At 39.3% G+C, this 20,873-nt stretch overlaps 1 protein-coding gene across 1 annotated transcript in view; it reads right to left on the bottom strand.

The window, feature by feature from the left end:
• Window positions 1-20,873, bottom strand: part of CLVS1 (clavesin 1) — a gene marked incomplete at both ends in the record, with an annotated part of 146,613 nt that overhangs the window by 72,352 nt on the left and 53,388 nt on the right. Inside the window, one exon of the mRNA XM_079722789.1 lies at window positions 19,348-19,522. Coding sequence (XP_079578915.1) covers window positions 19,348-19,522 — 175 coding nt within the window. The remainder of the gene's footprint in view (window positions 1-19,347; window positions 19,523-20,873) is intronic.

Here is a 20,873-nt window from a genome sequence, read left to right as displayed (position 1 = left end):
AGGGCTGATTTTCTAGACGAGGAGCCTAGTCTTCAAGGCGCCCCCAAATCTGGTCCCTGTTTATGCTCCAGTGTTTCCAGTAAGGACTCCTCACCCCAGGCAGGGCTCTGCTCACTCTTACAAACTCACCATGCTTTTTCCTGTTCCAAGGATCGTGCTTAGATATTTCCTGTGTCTGGAATTCTCTTCCTACTCTCTGTAGCCAATTTTTTCCTATTGTTCGATGCCCGTTTCACTCCCTGAAGCCTCTGGATCGCACCGGCCTCCTCTTAAGAGGCAGTGTTTGTCCTTTCCTCAGGAAGCCTCATATGGGTGCCCTTCCTACACGGTCCCATGGAACCCTCTGCTCATCTCTGCTTTGGTACTTACATATCCAGCTGCTAACATGAATCTCCACTTGGAAGCTTTCAAGCTTCCAGTGTAGAAAACTGGACTTCTGAGCTCCCCGACCCCGTCCCCGATCGGATTCACCTGAAGTCGTTGCCCTCCTCTCCATTCTCCTAGGTGTTAGCCCTCACCAGAACCCTGAATTCATCTTCGAATCCTCTCTGTTTCAAAACTCATACATCCAATGCTGGTGGCTCTAACTTAAAACATATCCAGAGCCTGGTTATCTTCCCACCACCTTTGCTGCTTTCACTCTGGTCTCAGCCACTAGAATAATCTCAAGCCTAAATGATGCCAGTCATCTCCCAACCTGTTTCCCTGCATCTGCTCTTGTATTGTCAGTCTGTTCTTCACAAGCACCCAGAGTAATCTGTTTAAAAATTTGATTGCATCACTCTTCTGCTCAAAGACCTCCAACTGTTCCTCATTTTACTCTTGTATTGTCAGTCTATTCTTCACAAGCAGCCAGAGTAATCTGTTTAAAAATTTGATTGCATCACTCTTCTGCTCAAAGACCTCCAACTGTTCCTCATTTTACTAAGACTAGTCCTTCCAAGGCCCATAGGGCACCCCACCCTCTCTGACCTCATCTCCTACAGCTGCCCTTAGTCAATTAACCTCAGAACTAGAGCTTTTTTGCTGCTCTGTGAATACTGCAGGCACTCCCACCTCAGGGCGCTGGCTTGCCTGCTCCCTCTGCCTGGAGCATCCTTCCCTCAGTAGCTGTATGGTTAACTGCCTCACCTCCTTCAAGTCTTGGCTCCAGTGTCACCTTCTTAATGAGGCCAATCACAAGGACTCTAAATTGCACCCCATTCTCATCTATGCCCCAGCAATCTCAATCACTCTAATCTGTTTTTTCCATAGTATTTATTTTTTATCATACTATATAATTTCTCCACCTGCTTATTGGCCTCCTCTCCCAACTAGAATGTTTGCTGTGTCTGGGCGGAGATTTTGGTCTTTTTAATTCATTGCTGTATCATGAGCACCCCTAGGATAGTATCTGTGATGGTATTTGCTGAATGAATAAATATAAGTTATATGTTAACTTGCATTACTTCCTCACTAGACTATAAATTCCTTGAACACACAGATTCTGAATTATTCAACATTATATATTCAACATCCAAGCCAGTACCTAGCATACTGCTAGTGCACAGTCAATAATCGTGAGTGAATGAGTCTCTCTCCACTGAAATGCTGTTGTCTGCACTACCCATTTTAACATTTAATTATTGACTGCTTTAATGTCTCACTGAATCTTGTGTGTGAGCGTTAACCATTTGGTGAAACCTGCTTTTATTACAGTCAGAGGCTACAACTCTTACTTCTTCTGTGCATGAACATGGTAGATTGATATATTGATATAGTCTGCTGTATTTTTTGAGTTGAATGGAATGTATTATAACTAGTGGTGGATATTGTTGTTGAGCGGTGGGAGAAATGGGGCATAAGGGTCCCTAGGAAGGTGTTTCCTAGAGACCATTATTTCTGGTAATTGAGACAAGGTCTGTAAACTCAACACTTTTTGGTTTTTTTGCTTGACTTGTCTATTTATTTGCCATCCATATTTTCCTGCGTTTATATTCCATGGGCCCTGGAACAACTCCATTTACCTTTAAGGTCTCTTGCTTTTTATGGCTGCTAAGAACTTTAGGATTGTGTGAGTCTTTTTATTCATTTATGTATGCTCAATATTAAAAAGTGACATAAATCTCAACATCCATCCATTCATCTGCCCATCAAATTACTGAGTGGGTTAAGATATGGCCCCTGACTATAAGAAATTTATCCTCCTTGGAGAGGCAGAAGCTTAAATCAACAACGCAGAATAGTATGTGAACTCTAGCATAGGAATATGTGCAGTGTGTTGTAAGAATATAGAGGAAGGGCACCTAAACCAGATCTAGTTAATTGATATCTTTTTGAAATTAGTGGCACTTGAGCTGTGTCTTGAAGTATAATTAGGAACTAAAGAGTAGGGATAAGGCAGAAGATGAAACAAAGAGACATGAGGTAACATGGAATGTTAGGAACGACATACAGTTTACAACAGGTAGAGCTCAACATTTTGGAGATGAGGTTGGAAAAGGAGGTGCAGAGTGAGTGTCCAGAGATGTGGCTGGAGAAGTAAGCAGGGGAAGCTCCAGGAGGATCTTCAGTCACAGGCTGTGGAGCATGAACTTGATCTGATAGGAAATAGGGATCTACTGAAGGATTTTAAAAGGAGATGATTATTGACTGACCAAACTAGGAATAGAAATTTCCTCAGCCTGATACAGGGCATCTACAAAACATGCAACTAACTTTATACCTAATGGTGAAAGACTGAATGCTTTTCCCATAAGACCAGGAGCAAGACAAGGATGTCTGTTCTTACCACCCCTATTCGATATTGTACTAGAGATTGTAGCCAGAGCAGTGAATCAAGAAAGAAGTCATCAGATGGGAAAAACAGTAAAACTGTCTGTTTTCAGTTGACATGATCTAGTATATAAATAATCCTAAGGAATCCAGTTTTAAAAACTACTAGAACTAATAAACGAGTTCAGCAAGGTTGTAAGATACAAGATTAATATACAAAAATTAATTATATTTCAATATACTAGCAATGAAAAGTTAATTTCATTTAAAATATTATCAAAAAGAATAAAATACCTAGAGATAAATTTAACAAAAGAAGTGCAAGGTTTGTATAAAAAACTATAAAATATTTTTTCAAGAACCTAAATTCTAGGTAAATGTTAATCTGAGATGTTAATATGATGACATATGTTAATATGATGACAGAATGTGTCAATATGTTAATATGATGACAGAATTCCCCAAACAGGTCTAGAGATTCAGTTCAGTCCCTATCAAAATCCCAGTTCCATTTTTTTTTCCAAAAATTGACAAGCAGATCCTGAAATTATGTGAAAATGCAAGGGACCTATGATAGCCTAAACAATCTTGAAAAAGAATAAAGTTGGATGACTCACATTTCACAATTTAAAACTTATTTCAAAGCTACAGTAATCAAGACAACGTTATACCAGCATAGTATAGATATATGGATCAGTGGAGTAAAATTAAGGGCCCAGAAAGAAATCTGTATATTAATGGTCAATTGATTTCAAACAGGGAAGCAATACCATTTAATGGGGAAAGAGTAGTCTTCAACAAATGGTGCTGGAACAAGTGGATATCTTCATGCAAAAGATTGAAGTTGAACCCCTACCTTACACTATACACAAAAATTAACTCAAAGTGAATCACAGACACCGCCCAAAAAATATAGGAGTGAATTTTCATGACCTTGGATTACACAAGGTTTGTTTTTGGTTTTTTTTTTTTTTTTTTTTTTTTTGCTACGATACAAAAAGTACACACAAGAAAAAAAATAAAAAAGAAAAATTGAACTTTATCAAAATTAAAAACTTTCATGCTTCATAGGATTCTATCAATAAAGTGAAAACACAACTTACTGAATGGGAAAAAAGTATTTGCAAATGATATATCAGATAAGGGAATTGTATCCAGAATATATATGTGTGTTACAAGTCAATAATAAGAAGACAAATTACCCAATAAAAAATTGGCAAAGGATTTGAATAGACCATTCTGCAAAAGGGTATACAAATGACCAATAAGCACAAGAAAAGATCCTCAGTATCAATAGTCATTACGGAAATGCAAAGCAAAACCACAATGAGATACTGCTTCACACCAATGAATATGGATATAACTAAAAAAAAATAAGACAATAACTAGGGTTGGCAAGGAGTGGAGAAATTGGGACTGTCATACATTGCTGGGAGGAATATAAATGATACAGCCACTTTGGAAAAAATGTGTACATGAATGTTCATAGCAAGATAATTCATAATCGTCAAAAGTGGGAAGAACTCAAATGGCCAGCAACTGATAAATGAAAAAAAAATGGGGTAGCCATGCAATGGAATATTATTCAGCAATACAAAGGAATGAAGTACTGATAGATACTACAGCATGGATAAGTCTTGAAAACAGTATGCTAAGTGAAAGAAGCCAGTCACAAAGGATCACATATTGTATGATTCCATTCATATAAAGCATCCAGAATTGGCAGATCTATCCAGACAGAATGTAGATTAGTAGTTACCTACAGCTCTGGAACGAGTGGAGGAAGTGATTAATGAGGAGTGACTGGTAATGGATTTGGGATTCTGGGGAGGGGGTGATAAAAATGTTCTAAAATTATATTGTGGTGATGATTGCACAACTCTGTGAATAGACTAAAACCCACCAAATGTACCCTTTAAATGAGTGAATTATATGGTATGTGAGTTATATCTCAGTAAAAGGTGAAAAGGAAAAACACCAAAATGTGAATTCTGGTTCTCTCTGGACTGAGGAATTATGGTTGATTTTGTTTTCTTCTTCATATTTTTGAAATTTTCCAATAAGCGCAAGTAAATTTTTATTTTTTCAACTTATCATGAAAAATATTTATTTAAATTAAGACAAAAGGAAATGGTGTATATTACAAGACAGATTTGACTTTTAGGAAGACAACATGGAACCTTTAGTAGAATCAAAGCAAGCCTAGAACAAAGCAGGAAGAGCAATTTAAAAAAGTGTTCTGTCTTTTGGGAGAGAACTGATGAGGTTCCAAATTGAAGTGGCAGCTCTGGAGGTGGAAAGAAGAAGATGGAAATGTGAAAAATATTGAGATAAAATCATTTGGAATTGGAATTGGGAATCAATTATATATATATATATATATACACACACACACACACACACACACACATATATACACATACACATACTATATCTATATATGTATATCAGCTATATATAGGTAGGTAGGTAGATAGATAGATATACACTAACTCAAAATGATATATTTACCCCCATGTTCATTACAGTACTATTTACAATAGCCAAGATACGGAAATAACCCAAGTGTCCATCAACAAATAAATGGATAAAGAAATTGTGGTGTATATATATATATATAATTGATTCCATACACACACACACACACACACACACACACACACCACAATGGAATATTATTCAGCCATAAAAAGAGGGAAATCTTTTCATTTGCAGCAGCATGGATAAACCTCGAGGGCGTTATGCTAAGTGAAACAAGTCAGACAGAAAAAGGTGAATCCTGTATCTGTATGTTCTCTCTTATATGTGGAATCTAAAAAAAAAAAAAAAAAAAAAGGCAAAAAAGAAGGTATGCTATAGTAGTGATTCTCAAAAAGGAGCATATCAGCAATATCAGCATTATCTGTGATCTTGGTAGAAATGCAGATTCTCAGACCTTACTACCCCAGGCCTATGGAAATCAGAAACTCTGTAGAGGGGTTCAGTATTTTTTTTAAACTTCCCTGTAGATTCTGAAGCATGCTAAATATGGAGACCTACTGATCAGTACCATTCCCAAGTTCTCTTTTAGATCTAAAATTCAGTGGTCTAGAAGAAACCATGTTTTTAGGGGAAGAAACGTTCATCAAGAATTAGAAAATCTGGAGAAAATCTTCACAGAGGACGTAAGGTTTGATCTAGTGACGTGACATCATACTAATCATAAAAGATGGAGAGGATTGTTAAGAGGTAAAAGGGTAGGGGGATGGGCAAAGCTGAGGTACCAGGGGGAATGGGAATGGAGAGAGAGGAGTTTTATAATTCATCTGTGATCAGGGAGGAAATTAGGCAAGAGGTGCAGGGAAGGGGGGGTAGTTTTGGGCAGCACTGGTAAATAAACTTGGATGAGTAGGGTAGAGCCACTGATGGTTGCTCTTAAATATTGAATATTAGTTTATGCTCATAGTTGGTTATTTTCTCTATGTGTCTGTTATACTTCGAATTACTATATTTAGCTAACTTTCTTATGGAAGGTGTTGTAATTAAGACACTCAGTTTTTTACAAATATAAAGAAATGTGAGTATCTATAGGAAAAAGAAAACACAAGAATAATCAAGAAGTAGAACTTTGTACCAAAGTACTCAACAATACCGTGCTCTGACCAGAGAAGGATATTTCAGAGCGTTCTCAGGCTTTATGTCTGTCGCAACTTCTGAGTCAGGTCTTCTCTTCCCTATAGATCTCTTTCAAAACTCAGTTCCCCCTTCCAAAGTCTGAAAATCCACCTTAACGTTGCCCTGTCCTCTTCTTTCTCTAAGAATATCTTAATTAAAACCTCATTCAGGGCTTCCCTGGTGGCGCAGTGGTTGAGAGTCCGCCTGCCGATGCAGGGGACGCAGGTTCGTGCCCCGGTCCGGGAAGATCCCACATGCCGCGGAGTGGCTGGGCCCGTGAGCCATGGCCACTGAGCCTGTGCGTCCGGAGCCTGTGCTCCGCAACAGGAGAGGCCACGACAGTGAGAGGCCCACGTACAGCAAAAAAAAAAAAAAACAAAAAACAAAAACAAAAAAACCTCATTCAGTTAATGGAACAAGTTATTCGTAATTTCTTCCAAATCCTTAATGAGTCTCTGGATTAAGGCATCAGGGATTACTCCTCTCAATTAACGACATTTCAGCTGAGCTGGCATTAGCTTAACCATTTAATTTTTTTCACATTGTTAATACTCTCCATCAAACATCTTGAAATTCCTAAACTCCGCTCTAGTATTATTGAAGCAGGAGAAATCATGTTTATGACTGTATTTTAAGAGTTCCTTAGCGGTGAAAGATATTTTTCAAAGTCTTCAGTCCAGCTTTTGTTCACAACAGCAATCACCCTGTGCCTGGCCAACACACCTCATTTTCCTTTTCTCCTGTGTGTAATGGAAGGAACACCAAGCTAATCTTTGTCCTGTCCTGGGGGCATGACCAGCTGGTCCCTCCACCTATGCCTGCTTGGAATTCTGGCGCATGAAAAGTTGAATAAACAGTTGTTGAATTTAAGTGAATCTTCTCTTCCAGCCTTTGCCAATTCATGTTACCCATACTTACCAAAAAGTAGCTCAAATTTTTAACAGAAAGTATTAAATGAATAACTGGCTCTGCCATCACTCTCCTTAATATTTCCTCATCACTGATTTATCTATCTGCTAAAATGCATTTCAGGAGGCATTATTCAATAACTGGGATTAAGACTAATCAAAATACCTAGAAAAAAATTAAGTTAAATCCCTTCCTCCACACCTTTTTAAATGTAAATTCTGATACATAAAAATGTTAAATTAAAAAAAATCTAAGTCTAGAAGGAAATATGAATTTTATATAACATTTGGGAAAGAAAAGACTTCTAAGCCCTAGCAAAAGCCACTTAACAGACTTGATCATATAAACGTCTTAAACTGCTTTAAACAAGAACAGCAAAAATAAACATTAGTCAGTGTAGATGCAAATTATGGAAAAATGTTTGTGACGTGAGAAAATGTTAGTTTCCTTAGGTAATAGAAATCTCTTACAAAATTAGAAATAAAACAAAATTTAAAAACCTCAACTGAAAAATGGTTGAAATACATTAACAAGTGATACACGAAACAGCTAATAAAAAATGTCTAATAAACATATGGGAAAATGTTCCACCTCAGTAGTAGTCAAAGTAATCAAAGCAAATTAAAACAAAAAGGGGCCGTGTGGTGGAGGCATAGTGGGGAGGTTACAAATAGACCAAGACTTTTTTTTGTTTTTTGCGGTGTGTGGGCCTCTCACTGTTGTGGCCTCTCCCGTTGCGGAGCACAGGCTCCGGACGCGCAGGCTCAGTGGCCATGGCTCACGGGCCCAGCCGCTCCGTGGCATGTGGGATCTTCCCGGACCGGGGCACGAACCCGTGTCCCCTGCATCGGCAGGTGGACTCTCAACCACTGCGCCACCAGGGAAGCCCCGTCCTTTTAGTTTCTTGGTGAATGAGCTCGTCCTCCTTCTCAACCTCCCCTTCTCTTTTGTGGGCTCCTCCTCATCTAACTTGTACATTTTTGTTGTGCTTCACTTGGGTTCTTTTTCTCAGTCACTGGCTTCACTCCATAGTTTTTCTCCAAATGATCTTTCCTTTCCTATGATTTCAAATACCACCAACTCTATAGATCCAACCCAGACCTCTCCCCTCAGCTTATACTTAATGTAAACAGTTAAGTACCCCCATGGCATCTTAAGCTCAGCATGTCCAGCACTCATTCTCTCCCCACGCCTGCTCACTCCCGTCTGCACCATCTCGTAGGTTGGCACCACCCCTGCCCTTCCCTGGAGCCGCACACCCAGCTTCATCCTCGACCCCTGTGCTTCCGCTTCCCATTCTCAAACATCCAGCCACCAAGCACTGCTTTGCTTTACTTCCTATGTACTTATTGAATCCTTTTATCACTCCTAATTTCGCCTTTGGTTATTTCTTACTTGAACAATTGCGGTTGTCTTCTATTCGGTTCCCCTGCCTTTGAATCTTCCCTCCTCATACCTACCAAATTGATCCCGGATGAAATATCAATCTGTGGTGTCATCCTGCTTCAATATGTTCAGTGGCCCCCAACGTCTGCAGAAAGAGACCAAGCTCCTTAGCATGCCACAGGGGCATACAAGCTGCTTGCCTGGCCCTTGTGCACGCCAGGATTATGAAATTAATTCTGCTTCTCTCTCTTAGTGAGTGATGTCTTGCCTCTGTATTTTTGCCCATAATATCTCCTCTACCTGAAATTTCTCCCACCCTGCCTTCATGTAGCTGTTCCACAGTCATCTGCTAAGAATCAGATGAGGTGTGGCCTCACCCAGGAGGCCATTCCTAACTCCTCCTGCCTGGGTTGGGATTTTATTAACCTGGTACATATGACCCTTCCTGCACATGCAACATTGTTTACATCATTTGTTTATAGATCTGCCTCTATTCTGAATGATGACTTGTTGACAGCAGGGACTGTATCTGTTTACTTTTGTGGCTGATTCAAAGTCAGGTCTTAGTAACTGTTTCATGAATAGATGAATCTGAGCATTGGCTAGGTCTATAATGCATGAGAGTCCAGAAAAAAACAGTTATCAAAAATATGCCAGAGATAGACCTATATAATTGGAACTGTTTTAAATGGGCCATCCTGTCTGCCATCTGGATCACCAGAGTGTCATTACCTCTAATTGTCTTCCTGAGTTTAATTGATATTTAACAAGGTAGAGCATTAAAAAGGATATTTTATTCCTCTAATATTTCTATAATAACATATTGCACTACTGCAAACTCAGAATTACAGCTCTGTGGCCTGAGAAAGTAGTTTGTTTAGAGAGAAAGTGTTCTTCAGGCACCCCTGGAGTGTTCAGAATGAATTAAGAACCTTCTTGGCAAAATATATACAAATATCCTTTTCCTTCAAACTGTTTGTATCTCCTATTCTTTAATATATGAAAACTGTAAGCATCAAAGACTGTAAATGTTACTGCTTAAAAGAGTCCTCCAGGATGAAGGAGGTGAATTTTGACCCCATTAATCACTCAGCTACAGAGGCTTTGGGAGTGGACTCTCTGGTGATAATTAAAAGGATCACAACACATAAACAGAAAGAAAAAACACCTCAAGTGCCACAGTCTGAACGAGTGACACCAAGCTGGACCCAAGTCATTAACTGAGGTGAGAAGGTAGCTCCCTTGTTTGGGGTCAGTGAACAGGCTGGTGAGGTCAAACTTTAGAGCTGAGGCAATGGAGAGCCATTTCATTTAAATTCGTGAATTAGAGGCACAGGAGCCCACAGATAAGGACTGGCCTCCTCATTCTTTCAATAACATTCTACCTTTCAGTGAGCACTGACTATGGCCTGGGCACTTTTCATGCACTATTTAATTTCTACCATAAACCTATGAGGTAGTACTGTTTAGACACCACATTTTTACAGACAACAAAACCAGAACTGAAAAGAGTTAAATGACTCGACTGAGCTCTTAAAGTGGCAGAGCCAGGACTGAAGCCCAAATAGTTGGACTCTGCTCTCACCTACACCAAGGCATGGTTGTACCGGCAGCAGTAGCATCACCTGGGAACGTTTTTGAAGGGTAAACTCATGGGCTCTTCTCCAGATCTACAGAATCAGAAACAGTTTAATGAAAAGGGACGCCCAGGAGATGGATGATTCCCAGCTGCCTGAGCCTCTGAGCCTTGCCCGCAGTCCCCTCCCACCTTTGGGTTAAGAGTTGGAAAAGCAATGAACCTCCTTTCACACTAGACTGGCCCAAAGCTGTTGGGAGAGTTTAAATCAAAGCAGATATAAATATTATAAAACCATTTTTTAAAAAATGACAACAAAAGTCACACAGTAAACGTAAACCTTAAACTGGAACGAAGAGTTAATGAACTGATAAAGTGTCTGGCCAGAAGAAAATGACATAAGCACAGAAATGAGAAAAAAACAAAAAGAGTGCTTCCTAGATCTCCTCTGGTGAGTGAAAAGTAAGCTTCTCTAAACCCTTAACAAACATCTGGGTCCTTAGGGAATCAGATATTTTGTAAGTAGCCTATGGGACAAAAGGCTATAGCTCTTCCTAAGTGAAACACTTCGGCACAGTAAATCTTTAAGTATCTGGGATGGCTGAACATTGATAAATGCTGTGTGCTGATCGTAATGGCTGGGTGGCAGTGATTTACAAGAAGTAATTCCAAAAATTGATTTTGGAAACAGTGCAAAACTCAAGAACAGGACTTCAGCAAGCTGCTTATTCTGCCAGAATTCCCGAGCAGAATTGAGAATAATGCTTTGCTATATTAAAATGGTGGCATAAATATTACTTTGTTTGATTAAAATTTAAACAAGTTTTAATGAACAGATATAACGGCTCTTTTAGACATTATTGACCACATTTAAGGAATGAAACAGCAGAGTGAGAGAAAGTGACTTCTAGGCATTCTCAAAATTAGTATTTTTAACTCAAGTTTTTTGAACTAATATTCACAGAGTATTTATGTATCTGGGACAACTTAATATTCTAAACAATGACATACCCCATTGTTCTGAAGGAGGAATATATACTATATACACTATTAGAATTTCATGACTGGCTGATGCAAGATAATTTTTGATGTAAAAATTCTGATGACCCCTTAAAGAGCAGTCTTTGTACATGATTATTATTATTATAACTCATTAATTCAGCCTGTGAAATACATAACCAAAGTTCTATGTGCATGCCTTTTTTTTTGGTACGCGGACCTCTCACTGTTGTGGCCTCTCCCGTTGCGGAGCACAGGCTCCGGACGCGCAGGCTCAGCGGCCATGGCTCACGGGCCCAGCCGCTCCGCGGCACGTGGGATCTTCCCGGACCGGGGCACGAACGCATGTCCCCTGCATCGGCAGGCGGACTCTCAACCACTGCGCCACCAGGGAAGCCTAACATGCCATTTTTTTTGATGACTGTTGTCAGAGGCAGTATAATTGCCCTTTTCTTCACTAAAGCTTTATTTTTTAGAGCAGTTTTAGGTTCACAGCAAAATTGAAGGGACGGGACAGGGATTTCCCATATACCCCCTGCTCCCACACACGTATAATACTCCCTCATTATCAGCAGTCCCCACCTGAGGTGTACCTTTGTTACAGCTGATGAACCTACATTGACACATCATAATCACCCAAAGTCCATAGTTTACATTATGGTTCACTCTTGGTGCTGTACACGCTATGAGTTTGGACAAACGTGTAACAACAAGTATCAGTCGTTATAGTATCCTCCTTTGTGCTGCACCTGTTCATCCTTTCCTGCCCACAACCTCTGGTCATCATTCATTGTCTTTTGCAGAGCAAAAGTCTTTTAATCTGAATGAAGTTCAGCTTATCAGTTATTTCTTTCCTGGATTGTGGCTCTGGTGTTGTATCTAAAAAGTCATCACCATAACCGAGGTCACATAGACTTTCTCCTACATCTCCTGTGTCTGTGTCTAGATTTGTTTTTTTGCATGTGGATGTCTGGTTATTGTAGCACCATTAGTGAAAAAGACTATCTTTGCTTCACTGTAGTGCCTTTGCTCCTTTGTCAAAGATTAGTTGGATATATAGAATTGTCTTTTATTTTATTTTTAAAAGATTTTTATTGAAGTATAGTTGACTTACAGTATTATATTAGTTTTAGGTGTATAACATAGTGATTAGATATTTTTATGAATTATACACCATATGAAGTTATTGTAAAATATCAACTATATTACCTTGCTGTATATAATATCCCTGCATCTTATTTTTTTATTTTTTTCCTGCATCTTACTTTTTTATAACTGGTAGGTTGTATGTCTTAATCCCCTTCACCTATTTTACCCCTCCCTGACCCTCTTCCCTCAGGTAACCACTAGTTTGTTCTTTATATCTGTAAGTCTGTTTCTGTTTTATGTTTGTTCATTTGCTTCGTTTTTCAGATTGCACATATAAGTGAAAACATACAGTCTTTCTCTGTCTTCTTTACTTCCCTAAGTGTAATACCTTCCAGGTCTATCTGTGTTGTCGAAAATGGCAAGATTTCATTCCTTTTTATGGCTGAGCAATATTCGATTGTGTATATTTACCATGTCTTCTTTATCCATTCATCTGTTGATGGGCACTTAGGTTGCTTCCATATCATGGCTCTTGTAAATAATGCTGTTATGAACATTGAGGTACATGTGTCTTTTCAAATTAGTGTTTTCGTTTTCTTCAGATAAATACCCAGGAATGGAATTGCTGGATCATGTGGTAGTTCTATTTTAAATTTTTTTTTTTTTTTTTTTTTTTTTTTTGTGGTATGTGGGCCTCTCACTGTTGTGGCCTCTCCCGTTGCGGAGCACAGGCTCCGGACGCGCAGGCCCAGCGGCCATAGCTCACGGGCCCAGCCGCTCCGCGGCACGTGGGATCCCCCCAGACCGGGGCACGAACCCGCGTCCCCTGCATCGGCAGGCGGACTCTCAACCTCTGCACCACCAGGGAAGCCCCTATTTTAAATTTTTTGAAGAACCTCCATACTGTTTTCCGTAGTACCAATTTACATTCCCACAAGCAGTGTACTTTTCTCCACATCCTTGCCAACACTTGTTATTTCTTCTCTTTTCAATGATAGCCATTCTGACAGTGTCAAGTGATACCTCCTTGTGGTTTTGACTTGCATTTCCTTGATGATGGACAATGTTGAGCATCTTTTCATGTGCCTGTTGGCCATCTCTATGTCTTCTTTGGAAAAGTACCTATTTACGTCCTCTATCAATTTCTTAATTGGATTATTTTTATGTTGAGTTATATGCATTCTTTATATATTTTGGATATTAACCCCTTATTGGACATAGCATTTGCAAATATTTTCTCCTATTCAGTAAGTTGCTTTTTTGTTTTATTAATGGTTTCCTTTGCTGTGCAGAAGCTTTTTAGTTTGATGTGCTCGCATTTGTTTATTTATGCGTTTGTTGCTCCTGTCTGAGGAGACAGATCCATAAAAATATTGCTAAGATCAGTGTCAAAGAGCAGAGTGCCTATGTTTTCTTCAAGGATTTTTATAGGTTTTAGTCTTACATTTAAGTCTTTAATCCATTCTGAGTTTATTTTTGTATATGGTGTGAGAAAATGTTCTAGATTTACTCTTTTACATATAGCTGTCCAGTTTTCCCAATCTCACTTATTGAAGAAACCATCTTTTCCCATTGTATATTCTTGTTTCCCTTGTCATAGATCAATTGACCATATGTGCATGGATTTATTTCTGGGCTCTTTATTTTGTTCATTTGATCTCTGTATCTCTTTTCATGCCAGTACCATACTCTTTTGATTACTGTAGCTTTGTAGTATAGTTTGAACTCAGGGAGCATGATACTTCCAGCTTTGTTCTTTCTCAAGATTGCTTTGGCTATTCAGAACCTTTTGTGATTCTATACAAATTTGGGGATCATTTTTTGTTCTGTAAAAAACGCCATAAATATGTTGATTAGGATTGCATTGAATCTGCACATTGCTTTGGGTAGTATGAATATTTTAACAATATTAATTCTTCCAATCCATGAGCCTGGAATATCTTTCCTTTTATTCACATCTTCTTCAATTTCTTTCCTTAATGTTTTGTAGTTTTCAGTATACAGGTCTTGCACCTCCTTGGTTAAATTTATTTCTATGTATTTTATTTTTTAAAAATTTGATTGTAAGTGGGATTGTATTCTTGCTTTCTCTTTCTAATAGCTCATTATTAGTGTATAGATATGCAACAGACTTCTGTATATTAATTTTGTGTCCTGTAAATTTACAGAACTTATTTATTTGTTCTAATAGTTTTTTGGTGGAGTCTTTCAGGTTTTCTATATATAGTATCATGTGATCTGCAAATGGTGACAGTTTTACTTCCTTCCAATTTGGATGCCTTTTATTGCTTTTCCTTGTCTAATTGCTCTGGCTAGGGATTCCAAAACTTATGTTAAATAAAAGTGGTGAGAGTTGGCATGCTTATCTTGTTTCTGATCTTAGAGAAAAAGCTTCCAACTTTTCATTGTTGAGTATAATGTTAGCTGTGGGTTTGTCATAAATGCCCTTTATTATGTTGGGTGTGTTCCCTCTATAGCAGCTTTGTTGAGAGTTTTTATCATGAATGAATGATGAATTTTGTCAAATGCTTTTTCTGCATCTGTTAAGATGATCACATAATTTTTATCCTTTGTTTTGTTAATGTGGTGTATCACATTGATTGATTTGTGGATATTGAACCATCCTTGCATCCCTGGAATAAATCCCACTTGATCAGGATGTGTGATCCTTTTAATGTGTTGTTGAATTCAATTTGCCAATATTTTTGTTGAGGATTTTTGCATCTATGTTTATCAGGGATATTGGCCTCTGATTTTCTTTCTTTGTAGTGTCTTTGTCTGGTTTTGGTAATGCTGGCCTTGTAGAATGAGTATGGAGGTGTTCCCTCCTCTTCAACTTTCTGGAATAGTTTGAGGAGGATAGGTATTAACTCTTCTTTAAATATTTGGTAGAATTCCCCTGTGAAGCTGTCTGGTCCTGGACTTTTGCTTGTTGGGAGTTTTTTGATCACTGATTCAATTTCATTACTATAGTAATCAGTCTGTTCAGTTTTCCATTTCTTCCTGATTCAGTCTTGAAAGATTATATCTTTGTAGGTATTTAATCATTTCTTCTAGACTGTTCAGTTTGTTGGTGTATAACTGTTCATAGTGTTTTCCTATGATTGTTTGTATTTCTGTAATATCTGTTGTAATTTCTCCTCTTTCATTTCTAATTTTACTTATTTGGTCCCTCTCTCTGTTTTTCTTTATAAGTCTGGTTAAGGGTTTATCAATTTTCTTTATCTTTTAAAAAAAACAGCCTTTAGTTTCATTGGTTTTTAAAATTCTTTTTGGTCTCTTTTTCATTTATTTCTGCTCTAATCTTTATTATTTCCTTCCTTCTACTAACTTATAATTGCCTTTAAAGCATTAAAATACAATTGGTAGACCCAACCAGAAGACTGTCACCAACTTGCTAGCCCAGTGCCCATCACCTCTATATTACATGGTATCAACTCCACTTGGGGAAAATTGGGACTGTATATAACCAAGAAAAAAAGCAGTTAAACATCCAGATTCAAAATAAAGGAAGCTTCTCGACATTACATTACAGGGTATTCCAAATGTCTTTTGCTTATTGTGGTAGATATTCTGATATGCTGCCAGGCCCCCTTTAGGACTGAGTATTTATTTCCCAGCTGCTTGAGGTGCTACCAGGAGAAAATTCTCAGATAATAGTACCCCCTGGAGCCCCAGGCTGAAGAGAGCTGCTTTGCCCAAACTCACAACCACTTCTCAGGATGGCCTGCACCCAGTTACTGAACAATGTGGGAATATAAAGGTCCAGTCCCTTGACTCCAGTCAGGGACAACTCTGAAGGGTCATCTCAGTTTCAGAACACCTGAAGCTTTCATTGGAAATGATTGAATCCCAGCTTAACTTCTCCTGCTGCCAACCATTCTTCGTAGCTTCCCTTCTGCGGTGCTGACCCCAAGAGCGTTCCCTAATGAATCTCCTGCATGTTAATCTCTGTGTCAGAATCTGCTCATCAGAGAACCCAACCTGGAACAATTAGTAATTGAGGGTCTCACTGAACAACTTTCTTTATAGAGAACTAAGAACAGAGGTAATGGAGCTAAAACTCAGGGTTTTGAAACTAGGTTGTGATGCAGGCGAAGGACTGAACAAAAATGATTCTGAATCCTCACAACCTGAACACCCCACCCCCTTCTCCTGCAGCAGGTATTGTACTGTCTGTGTGTGTTGAGGGGGTTGCCATACTTCAGGGCCCCAGATCCTCTAGGAGTTGATCCGCAGGTAATCCTAGAGAACGCCTATGAACAGCTGAAACGCCAAACCAGATGGCCTAGCACAAAAGTAGTCTGATTAGTACCCCCGTGCCAGGTTACTTTCTCACGTCTACCCCACAAAAGGCAGGACAGCAGAGAAAGCAAGTTCCCTTCACTGGAACATGGGGTCTCCCTCCCCTGCAATCTCCTGCATGTCTACAGGACACTCGAACCTCTTTGGGCCTCTCTGATGGTGCAGAGGAAAAAGAACAGCAGTGACTTCTCATCTCTCACTGACCCTTTCCTCTTCTCCAGTGAAGTCCATGGCCTTTACCCATGCCAGTGGTGTTATGCAATTTATCTTGAACTTTCATGGCTGACAAGTGGAGACCTGTATGGGATCTTCCTTGTACCACAGTGTGACCACAAAGACGTGAATTCTGCTAGTATCAGTTAGGACTTTTTTGAAATGCCATAAGAGGTTAATGGTTACACTGTGGATGGAAGCAATCCCTGCAGTGATAAAAGGTCCCTGGGAGAGCTGGTAGAGAGGTGACCGTGGTGTCTGAATTCCCGCAAAGCCTGAGAGAGGATAGCCTGGAGCGAGAAGTTGCCAGTGGCTGGCCAGAGCTGACCACCCACTGTAGGGCAAGAACCAAGCCAACAAGCTCGTTAGGACAAGGAGCCCATATCCCAGACAGAGGAGCTACATCCAAGCTCAGCTTCTTCTAGGATCACTGGCTTCCTTCTCCTGGCAGGAGGGTCTGCACCTTTTTAAGAGTTCTTAGGTCTTCAGGGTCTGGGCAGGCGGAATTCACAGAAAAAGCTGCATCCCAGTCCAGACAGCCTGATAGGCCTGATGCTTTCCCACAGTCAAGGGAGTTTACCTTGTTTAGCAACAGAGAGGTCCAGGCCATTGCTCTGTGAGATGATGGGAGGAGGTACTTTTTCTCCACTCTGACCCTGACCCCACGCATCTCCCCTTCACCCAGTAGAGGCTATTCTTTAACCAGAGCTACAGGACGTTGTGGAGTTCAACCCGGACCCTGATACATGAAGAGAGAAGGCCCAGATAGGACTCGCTTTGCCCCACAAAAGGTCATCTCGTATTTCTTGTAAAAATATATTACAAACTTATATACAGCTTTATGTTTTAAAACACATTCGCATGCATTGACTCAGTAAGACCCACATTAGCCTAGAGAAGTTGGCAGGGGACATGTTATATAATCCACACATTTCCAGAAATAAAAATTGGAACACAGGGTTGGAAAAAGTACATTTTTCTTCCTGATTTATGAAAAATCTTATAAATACGTAGAATTTGAATCACAGCTACTTACACATGTAATGAATTATCTCTTTTTAGAAAGATAAAATTATATGACGCTTGTACTACACCACAGAAAATCCTGGAAATATGGCCAGCATAATTATAGGGAATGAAATAAACCTTGCAGCTTACTTTAAATCTCCCTTTGATAAAAGCTTTAAGGAGACAAAGATCAGATGTTCAGAGGCTTAGATGAGAGGACGCTGGAGAAAAAGAGAGCTAAGAGAAAGGGATTGACAGTAAAGGACAAACAAGTCTATGACTGAGATGTTTTTAAGGCAAGGCAGGATCCTCTGTAGCCTAGAAATGCAAAAGCAAATTTAAAAATGTGCCCCCGATACACTGTGTGATGTAACTCCCCAGGATAATGTGGCATTCTTGGAACAGTGTGTACTTGTTCCTCTTCTGAAATAGGAAACCCTTTCAACAAAATAAGTTCCATTCAATAAACATGAGTTTATCAGAGGCCCTGTAAATGCTGCCTATTTGCTGGGAGCCTAATGTGAATCAGCCACAGTTTAAGAAACAGGCCCACCAATTACTCATCACACTAGAGTACGATGGGTGATTGAAATGGGTTTCCCAGTCTTGTACTTTGAAGAGCTTGAGTACTGGCTGCTTGATCTGGGAATTAACAAATAGCTCGTGACCTATGTAGCTGCACATAACTGCCGTGGGTTGGGAGTCAATCTTCCTACAAAATGAAGAAGGGACTTGAGTTTTATCTATGCCGATTCTGAATCTTCCTGAACTATGCCTTTTCTTTTGTACAATGATAATGCATCACCAGGAAGCTAAGCAGCATTGCTTAGCTCTGAGTTTGCTACTTTTCATGGAATCACCGGTCCTTAAAAGTAGAAGGGACCCCAGGAACTGACTCCCCTAAACTCTACACAGAGCAAAAACCCCTTCCCCAAAGTCCTGACAACTGGTCATCCAAACAGGAAGTAGAGTTCCATATGCTTCCTTTGCACTGAAATGATTTACTTTAGTACAAACACCTCAGCACGTTGCCTTCAGAGAAGTGAGGATCCAGCGGGTATATTTTCATGTGCAAAGATGCTTCCAGAAACGCTGGAAAGCTTCCATGCCACTGCAGTATAAGGGCACACTCATAAAGTAGATGTTTTCTAGTTTTAATTTGTGTGAACTCTCACACGGATTTGGCTAAACACCTCCAAGCTTTATTCATAATCGCACCGGTAGGTAATTTGTGCCCGTGGTAACAGTAGTTTAGAGTTGTTAATGAAAATGGAGGCTAATTTTTTTTAAAAAAATCATCTCAACTCAGGCTGGGGTAAAAATACGGAGTATTCACAGGTGGATTCTATTGAAGTTTTCTTTTTCCATTCTCAAAGGCAAACATTACTTGGGTTGCAATAAGAAAAGAGCACACAGTCACATACTATCTCGTACGGTCCATTCATTGAACATACCTGCAACCCTTCAATGGCCAGTTTGAGGATTGATGGTGTCAGTTTGGAGGCTTGTTTGAAGGAAAAATTACTCCAGTCTATAATTAAAATGAAACCATTTATCTGAAGCTCCGGATCTTCAATAAGGACTTCCAGTGACAGCAGGATGGCCCGGAGGATGTCGATGAAGGAGTTCCTGCAGCCAAAGCAGAAAGGAGAGGCTGTGCATGAATATTAGCAGGTGATAGGACTTTGTGTGTGAAGCACCGGCTGCCTCACTCCTGTGCTCCGTGAGCCCAGCCTGCAGGGTAACACCAGTGTCCTGTACCCAAAGTGACAGAAAATACATTTGCTAAACTTCACAGGAACAATGCTTTGAGAATCACAGGATGGAACCTCCCTTTGATCTGACCAGAACGCCAAACTTCACAAGATGTCTCTCTTTTGTGTTTCCTTGGGTCTCTAGTCTCTTGCTTCCACCACAGACCTGACTGCATTTCATTGAAATGCATCCCTTACTCGTCTCTCCCTCCTGGGCCATAATGATAGTTGTGGCCCCAGTATCTAGCTACTTAATGAATATTGCTGAAAAAATGAGGTAAGGCCTTCATCAGAGGCACTTGTTTTGATTAAACCTCTTATTCTTTTTGTATGGTTAAGATCTTGCTCAAAGTGTAAAAACAACTGTGCAATTGATGCTATTTTTTAGCCTCAACTCATGAATAGAGAAAAATAAAGCAAGAAGAAAAGCTTATTTTCATTGAAGGTTTGCAGAATGTGATTCAGGAAGGAAATCGCTTGCAGTACAGCAGTAACTATGACAACAGGTAGACCTGAATACAAACTAGAGTGACAGTTCTCTAGTGTTGGATGTGTTCTTCCACATCATATATTCCCAGTCACCAGCTGATTTTTGTTTTAAATAATTTTCAGACACGAAGAAATGATGGCGTACTTTGCTAATTCTCCCAGCAAATTATTTGAGCTAAAAATTTAAGATCTTAAAGGATCTCTAAATTCTGTGGATGTCAAGTGCTGGCGGAATCTGTTACTTCCTTCAGGCTGTCATTACAATCAGAAGCTGTATCGTCCTGTGAAACCAGATGAAATGAACAGATTCCCGAGCATTTCAATCCGATCCAAATTATAACCAAATCTAATGATTCTAGACTGGAAATCAGAAAATATGTGATTAAATATGGGATTAACAGATACAAATTACTATACATAAATAGATTCACATCAAGGATTCACTGTACAGCACAAAGAATTATACTCAATATCTTGTAATAACCTATAATGGAAGGTAATCTGCAAAAAAACCTAAAACTGCATCACTATGCTGTACTACCGAAACTAACACAATTTTGTAAATCATCTATACTTCAATAAAACAAAAACAAAACAAACAAAAAACCAGTAAGAATTTACTGAATAGCTGTTATAAGCTCAGAGCTCTGTTTAATACTTGAAGTTATAGAATAGTATGTCCTATTTCTACTTTCAAAGAGCCCTTAATTTAGTTGGGGTCGGGTAGGAGATTAGCA

Source organism: Hyperoodon ampullatus, assembly GCF_949752795.1.
Source record: "Hyperoodon ampullatus genome assembly, chromosome: 17".
NCBI classification, from domain to species: domain Eukaryota; kingdom Metazoa; phylum Chordata; class Mammalia; order Artiodactyla; family Ziphiidae; genus Hyperoodon; species Hyperoodon ampullatus.
Note: the sequence above shows the minus strand (reverse complement) of the source record. Positions and strands in the feature narration are given on the sequence as shown.